Source organism: Sus scrofa, chromosome 10, assembly GCF_000003025.6.
Source record: "Sus scrofa isolate TJ Tabasco breed Duroc chromosome 10, Sscrofa11.1, whole genome shotgun sequence".
NCBI lineage: Eukaryota > Metazoa > Chordata > Mammalia > Artiodactyla > Suidae > Sus > Sus scrofa.
Genome location: NC_010452.4, coordinates 15,279,611 through 15,288,844, shown reverse-complemented (window position 1 = coordinate 15,288,844; position 9,234 = coordinate 15,279,611). Strand labels below are relative to the sequence as shown.

Below are 9,234 nucleotides of genomic sequence, written 5' to 3'. Positions count from 1 at the left end.
GGGAGAGAGGGATCTTTTCCTTTTTGCTTCCCTCTCTGCCTTGTGTGGACTTTCATACCGTTGTTTCAAACATGTGCCAGGGACTCGAGCCTCTTCAGGTTTGTGAGTGTCCGGAGGAGTGTTGTGAACGCTGTGCTCCACCGCACCTCCTGCCCACTCTGGGCAGCCACCCTTCCAGCCTCTGCTCAGGAGTGGTCTGTCAGACACTTGATGCGCATGCATCACAGAGAGTCTTTGTCCCTTCTGTGTCTGTCTTGCTTCGCTTGAAATGATGTCCTCCAGCGAGTTCCTGTCGAGGCTCAGTGGTCATGAACCCGACTGGTACTCTGAGGACAGCGGGTTCGACCCTTGGCCTTGCTCAGTGGGGAAGAATCCAGCGTTGCGGTGAGCTGTGGCAGAGGTCCAGGCGTGCGCGCAGCTGGTTCCAGCTTTGCTGCGGCTGGGTGTCAGCCGGTGGCTACAGCTCTGATTTGCCGCCTCGCCTGGGAATTTCCATATGCCGCGGGGCAGCCCTCAACCCCGAAATGAATCGATCAGTAATGTCCTCCAGTTTCTGTGCATTGCTGCAATGGGTAGGGTTTCCACCTTCTGTGGAAACGGAACGCCTTTCTGTTGTCTGTATCCACCCCGTCGTCTTTCTCAGTGTGTGCGCCCGTGGACACTGAGGCTCTGTTTCTGTTGGGCTCTTGTGTATGGCGCTGCCGTGATCCTGGGTGGCAGGTCTCTTTACCCGACACCGATGGTTCTTCCTTTAGATGGTCCACGCAGCGGTGGGATTGCAGGGTCCCGTGATAGGCCTATGGGCAGCTTCCTGAGGACCTGCCATCGTGTGTCCCGTCCTGGCTGGGCCAGCTGACCTTCCCTCTACAGGGTACAGAAGTCCCAGGTAGTCACATCTTCCCAAACACCTGTTCACGCTTGAAAACACTCCGCGTCCTACCAGGTGGGAGGTGATACCTCTTGTGCCTTTGCTTTGCCTTTCCATTGTGCAGGCGACTTTGGGAAACATTCCCTCTGTGTGCGCTCTCTGTGGTCTTCTTGGACGGTGGGTCTCTCCCAGGCTTCCACTCATCTACAACTGAGGTATTTGCCTTTTGATTCAATTGATTGTAGTTGTTTCCCATATATTCAATATGAGCCCTGTTTCAAATATAAGATTTACAAATATCCTCTTCTGTAGGTTGTCTTTCCATTCAGTGGATTGTTAGACACTGTCCTTTCTGTTTGTTCTTTTTTAATGGAGGTCCGTGTTGTTTCACTTCTGCTGTGGAGCACATTCCCCAGTCGTGTGTGTCATTAACGATATGTTCCTTTTTGATATTATTGCCGTCTGAGATCAGGTCGATTTCAGGAGATTGGATCTCGTTCTCCGTGTGCTGCAACAGGAGGACCTTGTTGTCTCTCCATTCTCAATGCCGTAGTTGGCATCACTCCCCAAACTCCCAGTCCGTGCCCTTCACAACCACAAGTCTGTTCTCTGTATCCGTGGGTTCTGTGGACAGGTTCCTTTGTGCCGTGCTTTAGATTCCACCTCTAGTGAGATCAGGTGGTATCCGTCTTTCTCTTTGTCACGTACTTCACTTTGCACGAGAATCTCCCGATCCATCCCTATTGTTTTGAGTGGCATTGGTTTCTTCTTCGATTTTCTGGCTGAGTCGTGAATTCCATCATCTATGTGGACCACATCGTCATGAGCCATTCATCTGTCTGTGGACATGAGGTGGCTTCCCTGTCTTGGCTGTTGTGACAGTGCCGCCATAAACATAGAGGGGCATATGTCTTTTTCCTGGATACATTTGTCCTGATATTTCCCAGGGTGCTCGGCTTGCTAGGTCGCATGCCCTGCTGTGTTCAGTTTTCGCAGGACCCTCCATGGTGTCTTCCATAGTGGTTGTACCAGTGTACGTTCGCATCGGCATGCTGGGGCGGGGAGCCTTTTCTCCACCCGTATCTGCGACCGACACCAGAGCTCTCGGCAACGCTGGATCCTTAACCCCCTCAGCGAGGCCAGGGATCAACCCCGCAAGCTCGTGGTTCCTAGTCGGATTCGTTTCCGCTGTGCCCTGACGGGAACTCCTGGGTGGTTTCTTTGCTGTTGTTGTTGTGGAGGTGTATGAGTTTTCTTTATATATGTTTTGGAGGTGAACCTCACGGGCAGTGGTCCCTTTCTCCTCAGTGCTTCTGTAGAGCTGCTGTCCACAGTGTGCCAGCCACTGGCCAGAAGGAGCCATTTCTGCTTAATTGAGTTCAGTCAGTAGTTAGGTCTGCCTCTTGCAGTGAACAGAATAAAGCAGCCTATGGTTCACTCCCAGGGGCCACCACACAAGTGTGTCCATGCAGCTGGAATTTCAGGTGTGTCACCCTGGAGCTGAGGCCTCCAGATGGACTCGTAGAAGGGAGATGTGTAAGGCTCCATCCCTCAGCAGCCCACGATCTCTGAAGGTTTGCCACTGTGGCCAATGTTTTATGGAAGCTTCTGAGGCCGTAGAGCAGAGGGAAGTTCTGAGCACACGGAGGACAAGCCAGGGTGGTGCTGTGTGGCCGCAAACAACCCTAAGTAGGGATACGTGTGGGGGACAGGCTCTAACACCTTGATTCCTTATGTCTGTGTCTCTGCAGTATGTTTCATGGAGAGTCTGAGTGACAGCAACCATGATGAAAGTGATACAGGTAAGAACAGCTCTCAGGTAGGAGCCAATGGGAGAGGGATCCCGGGACACTTGGGTGACGCCTGCTGCTTGGAGTGTGGGGCAGGTGAGTCTGAAACTTAAAAACAGAAAGAAATTGATGTAAAGATGTTCACCGCCTACTTTAATAAGGAGAGGGAGCAGATATGAGATGCCTGAATGTTGGCATCTGTGCTCACCTTGTGTGGAAGGGTCTCAGTCCATGGAGCAGAGGGAAGGTCTGGGCACCTGGAGGAAAAACCAGGGTGATGCTCTGTACCCGTAGTCACCTCAGGGAAGCCGGAGAAACGGGAGGGCCACTCTTTCTAACTCCTTGATTCCCCTGATGGTGTGTTTCTACAGACTCAGTGGTGGAGAGCCTGAGCAGCCGCCAGGATGAGGAGGCTGCAGGTAGGGAAGAGCACGCAGCTGGGATCCAGTGGGAGAGGGTTCCTGGGAGCACCTGGGTTCCGCCTGCTGCCGGGAGAGGGAGGAAGTGGGGGATAGGACTTGGCGGGTGGGTGGGTGGGTGGCCTAATGAGTGGCACTCTGCTGTGGTGTTTTCCCCTGTGAAATGGATACCACGAAGAAGACTTGGGTCCCTGGTCTTTGTTGTGCTGTGTTTGTATTCCTCTCTCCTTCCTTTGAGAGGGAGAATCGATTTTCCCTCCCAAAGCTGCTCCTTCCTGCTTTGGTCTCTGCCCGTTGTGCAAGTTTGCTTTGTGATTGCACCGTGAGGGCCCAGTGCACAAGAGCTGTTGACTTGGTTTCCTTTATTGCCTTGAGGGACCTGAAGTGGTGGCACCTGAAGTGGTGGCACCTTGACCCTGGAGACCAAGTTGGTCGAGTGAGTGTCAGGTGGTGGGTGAGAAGGCAGCTCTCTGCTCTGCATGTTTGGGATTTCTGGCCTCCCTGTCCTGTCTGTGTCCTCACGGTGTGTCCTGAGGAAGGGAGTTCGCAGAGTTGGATGAGTTAAAGGAGGCATACTTGAGTTCCGTGGCTCAGTGGTTAAGGATCCAACTAGGAACCATGAGATTGCGGGTTCGATCCTTGGCTCACTCAGTGTCTTAAATTCCATGGTTTTGTGAGTTGTGGTGTTTGTTCCAGATCGGCTTGGATCCCTTATTCTTGTGGCTCTGGTCGAGCTGGCAGCTACTGCTCCATTGGTCCTAGCCTGGGAACCTCCATATCTACAGAGTGCCCTAGAAAAAGAAAAAGCAAAAAATAGAATAAATAAAATAAAGAGAAGTTCTGGGTTGCTGCATAAGATCCAGTATCCTTGAGTCCTGTCCACCTGCACACTGACCCCAGGCTGCTGTCATGACTGTCCTCCCTCTGGTGAGGTATGTCCAGCGCCCTAAGAGACCACCCCTGCCAGCAGGAATTTGGGGGACTGTGTGAAGAGCTGCTGGCCTTGCTTCAACCCTTTCTTTCCTGGCTCTGTGATCCCGTCTCCTGGGATTGACCAGATCGAGACAGAGCCCTCTGGCAGCAGGACCAGGGGGTCACAGCTCCGTTAGATCCCCCTCCTCCCATCAGACGCATCACCCCCTGATCCCCAAATCCCAGTCATGCTGACCCTATGACCCTTCCTAGTCCGGCCCCGGTCTCCTCCCTCCCAGGCCCCGAGCTGAGGGCAAACGGAGGCAGGTGGGAGCATTCACATCGGGTCTGTACTGAACCAATCTCAGCCTGAGAGAAGTGAACAGGGTCCTTTCCCTCTGAGTTTGTGTCACCTCTCTACGGCCTCCACATGTCAGGGGCTCCAGAAAACAATGAGAAACGGCATCTACCCTCAGTGCTCATGCAGCAGGGCGGCTCACCTGGCCCAGCCCTGCATCATTTGGATGCTTAGTGCTCCTGGCATCACAGAGAAGACATGGTAGGATCCCGAACCTGATGGGAACTTGCCAGGGTCTGGGTCTTCCCTCAGCCTCTGTAGGCCCAGGTGGGCCTGGGCCACCCATGACACCATTCTGTACTTGAGGTTGGAACTTCTGTAAATTCTTTGACATAGATGACAAGTTCAAACGCAGCAACCCCTGAGGCAATTCAAGTCTTGTTCTCTTGGGAAAAGTGAAAGGCTAGGATTCAAGTTCGTTATATTCCTTTAGTGACTTTTCACTTGTCATCTAATACCATGAATGTAACTTGTTTTACTACACTTTCAAAAGCATTGTCTTCTCGAGTTCCTGCTGTGTCTCAGTGGTTAAAACAGGACATGGTGTCCATGAAGATGCAGGTTCAATCCCTGGCCTCACTCAGTCTAAGGATCTGGCATTGCTGCAAGCTGTGGCATACATTGCAAAGGCGATTCGAATCCTACCTTGTGCGTCTGTTTAGGCCTGCAGGACTTGTATCTGACCCCTAGCCCTTGAACTTCCACATGCTGCAGATGTGGCTGAAAAAAAAAAAAAAAGAACCCATTTTCTTCTGTATACTCTTCATGTAGCAATATAATAAAAAGATAAATTTATATTTGACTACCACATATTCATTATTTTGTTAAACTCTTAATACTGAAAAATATTTATTGAATTTCTTTTCTGTAGATTATTTACTGTTTGTGTTAGTTTCAGGTGTACAGCTTCAAATTTTCTTTCCTTACAGGTTATGAGAAGATCGCATAGAGTTCCATGTGCTACACAGTGAATCCTTGTTGCTTCTCTATTAATCTCACACTCCCAATTGATCCTTCCCTTCCTTCCTTTCCCCTTTGCTAATGGAAGTTTGCTTCCGTGTCTGTGCGTTGTTTCAGTTTTGTAAAAAAGCTGGATTGTAGTCATGTTTCAGATTCAGCATAGAAGTGTTAGAACTTTCATCTTTGTCTAACTTACTTCACGTAGTATGATAATCTCTAGGTCTGTCCATGTTGCTGCAAATTGCATGGTTTCATTCTTTCTTATGGCTGAGTATGACTCCGTATACTATATACATGAAGTATTTTTTGAAGAAGTGAGTTATTCTTTGTACCCATTTCTGCTGTACAGCAAGGGACCCAGTCACACCTATTTATACATTTTTTTTCTCTTCTTATGTTCCATTGTGTTCTCTCCCAGAGACTGAATACAGTTCCCTGTGCTATAGCATAGGGCCTCATTGCTTATCCATCCTAAATGTAAGCATTTGCATCGACCAACCCCAAACTCTCAGTCCATCCCACTTCCTCTCCCCTCCCCTTGGTAACCACACGTCTGTCCTCCAGATCTGTGAGTCTGTTTCTGTTCTGGAGATACGTTCCTTTGTGCCCTCTCTTAGCTTCTGCATGTAAGTGATGTCATGTGGTATTTGTCATTGCTTTTTCTGACATACGTCACGTACCGTGATAATTTTAGTGGCATCCCTTGTTGCTGCCAGTGGCATTGTTTCTTGTACACAGCTGAGTGGTATGACATTGTATGTGTGTACCCCATCATCTTCATCCATCCATCTGTTGGTGGACATTTAGGTTGCTTCCATGCCTTGGCTCTTGGGAATCGTGCCATGAACATAGAGGAGCATGTGTCTTTGTGAGTGAAAGTTTGTTGGAGAGCTGCCCAGGAGTGGGATCGCTGGATCATATAGGGTAGTACTGTATGAGTTTTCTGAGGAACCCCCATACTGTTTTCCAGAGTGGTCGCACCGATTTCCACTGCCACATCAGTGTAGGAGGGTTCGCCTTTCCCACACCCCCTCCAGCATTTGTTATTTGTCGACTCCTTAATGACGGCCGTTCTGACAGGTGTGAGGTGGTCCCTCACTGCAGTTTTGATGTGCAGTCCCTCATACCGAGCGAGGTTGAGCATCTCTCATATGTGCCCATTGGCCATCCATATGCCTCATCTGGAGACATGTCTCTTTAGGTCTTCTGGCTTTTTGGATTGAGTTGTTTGGCTTTGTGGGGTTGTTGAGTTGTATGTGTTGTTCTCTCTTTTGAAGTAAGCCATTGGTGGGTGCATCATGTACAAATATTTTCTCCCATCCTGTAGGGTTTTCTTTTTTTAAAAAGGGTCTCCTTTGCTGTGCAAAAGCTTTTGAGTTTAATTAGTTCCTACTGATTTAGTTGTGTTTTTATTGTCATTATTCCAGGAGGCATATCAAACAAGATCTTGCTGCAATTATGTCCAAAGCATTCTGCTGTTTGCTCTAGGGTTTTCTAGTATCTGGCCTTATGTAGGTCGTCCAGCCATTTCGAGTTTATTTCTGTGTATGGTGTCAGTGAATGTTCTCTCTGCATTTTTGACAGGTACCTGTCGATTTTCCCAGCACCACTGATGGAAGAGCCTGTCTTCCTCCACTGGTGTGGTCTTGCCTCCTTTGTCATAGAGCAGTTGACCCTTGGTGCTTGGGTTTATTTCTGGGCTTTCTGACTGATCGGTATTGCCATTTTGTGCCAGGGTCATAGAGTTTAATGACTGTAGCTTTGTAGTATAGTCTGAATACAGGAAGACTGATTTCTCCAGTTCTTCCCCCGCCCCCATGAAAGCGCAAGCAGAATGGCTGGGAGGTAGAAGGATTCTCAGGTAAAAGGAGGTCTTCAGGCCTCTGTCCGTTTCCGCCACGCAGGGCTCATGGTTAATGGTATAGAGTGTGGGTTGCAGGGCTGGTTACCCCTTCCCTTGGGTTATCAGACGTCCTGCTCCTCCCAGGGCCCCACTGGGAGGGACTAGGTCCTTGTCTCCCGGAGCCCCAGACCCTCCCCTTTCCACTGCATCCGTTTCACTATGCAGGGATCAGTCCCTTGAAGACTGCCCAGCCCAATGCACAGGGAACTCGCTCCTGGAGGACAATGATATTCCCTCTTTGCTAACAGAAAACCCTCTTGGCTAAGCGCAGCACAGACGCAGTGCCCCGGGGATCTGAGCTCTGGGGAGGTCCAGGCCCCACGGAGCCTGATGGACCCGCGCATCCACCCGGGGAGCCCTCCTTCCATCTGTCTCGGCACCTCCTCATTGATGGCATCCCTGTGTTTGTGTTGCAGACTCCACTGGGACACCTTAAAGCCTCAGCCTGGGACTGGAAGAGTCCAAACGTTTCCATCTTGACCAGGAAACAAGATCGACCTCACTCTTCATCTATTACGAGCCAACTTTAGTATAAGTTTGGTTCTTTATTGTCTAGATTTAGTATTAAGTTCTGATACATGTTTACTACTTGGCATTTAAGATTTGGTAGAATGTAAGATTTGTGTATTAAGTAATCGTTATCTATCTATTTGCTTTTAAACTAGTTTTTGATAAGATAAACACATGTATAGGAGAGCCCCTTAAGCAGAGGTAGAACTTAATGTACTGGCGTCAGGCAGTCACCCTGGTGTCCACCACCAGGATCACCCCCTGTCCTGTCACCCGCATCAGTCCTGGCTGAAGAAGGGGACTGTGGATTTAGTCCTGACCATCTGCCCTCAGGCCAGTTACTTTCCAAGGATTCTGTGGCCTCACGTCGGTTTGTACCTTTGACCATGGGACCTCTGTCACACTCCCTCTTTCAGGATGACGTGGATGGCCGGGCCTTGCATGCCCAGACCCTGGCTGCTGGAACATCCCTAACTCACCCTCTCTCCTCGTGTCTCTAACATGTTTCTTTACATCCCGTGCCTCGAGACGGTATTTTTAAACCATATAGAGTGACACCGAATGGGGCACAGATAAAACTGTAAAAGCAATTTTAATAAAGTACACTTTGATTGCAAAGCAAGTGTGTTTTGTGTTAATGGATCCCTTGGGAGGATAAAGAATGGCATACCCAAGTATGGAAGGCAGAGATAGGAAACATGAGAGAAGGCATGAACGTGCAGATTTCTCGGCAAAGGCCAAGAGAAACATTTCTTTGTCCACAGAAGGAAGATGTGGTGCTGCAGAATTGGGTGGCAAGAGTATTTTCTCTATTCCAAAATCTGAGAGTGAATCCCAAGGTTAACACTTTTCCCTTCTCCACAGTGCGTTGTCACACCTTTCCATTGTCCTGCCTTGCAGGACTCCAGGTTCTGCATGATCAGGGTTGCTCCTGAAACAACGGAGAGAAAGAGAGAAAGTCCAGCTGTCTTTGCCTTGGCTTCCCAACCCCCTCGGGCTCTCCTGGACCTCCTGGCATTCCGTGTCTAAAGATTCTCCTTGTGGGAAGTTGAGTCCTGGTCATTCAGATGGGATGTGGGACGGCCGAGCTGGGTTCACCCCTGGGAACAGACTTGCGCACTTCCCCAGGTTGTAACGCACATCCTGGCCCCAACCCCACCTACCCCCATGCTCCAGTGCTTCTACTGGGTGACCACAAAAAGAGGAGGCTTTTTCCTCCAGTCCACCAGCATCAAGAACAGAAGAGACAGAGACCGAAAGGAAGAGAGAGAGGGAGAGAGAGAGACAGGGCTGGGCTTAAAATGGGGAGAAAGGGGAAAGAAGAGTGAGAGAAAGACAGAAGAGAGACAGTTGACATAGTGGCCTTAACAGCGGGCTCTAGTCACCCCTAGTGACCAAAGCTGCCACAACCCTGAGCTGTCTCAAGGTGTTTTTCATCCTGGTGAAGCATCTCCCCTGGGGAAGCCATTCTGAAGTTGGCGGGGCAGGGGGGGAGGTCGAGGGGCCCGCAGCTC

General features: G+C 49.9%; 1 protein-coding gene across 5 annotated transcripts in view; it reads left to right on the top strand.

Moving 5' to 3' along the window:
- The window catches only part of LOC102166270 (putative surface protein SACOL0050), a 36,979-nt gene extending 28,641 nt beyond the window's left edge, over positions 1 to 8,338 (top strand). For all 5 annotated transcript variants that reach the window (XM_021064450.1, XM_021064451.1, XM_021064449.1 and 2 more), the window contains one exon: positions 7,627 to 8,338. Coding sequence is in view for 1 of the 5 variants with exons in the window: in XM_021064448.1 (XP_020920107.1) it covers positions 7,627 to 7,646 (20 nt within the window). In the remaining 4 variants the exon portion in view is untranslated. The remainder of the gene's footprint in view (positions 1 to 7,626) is intronic.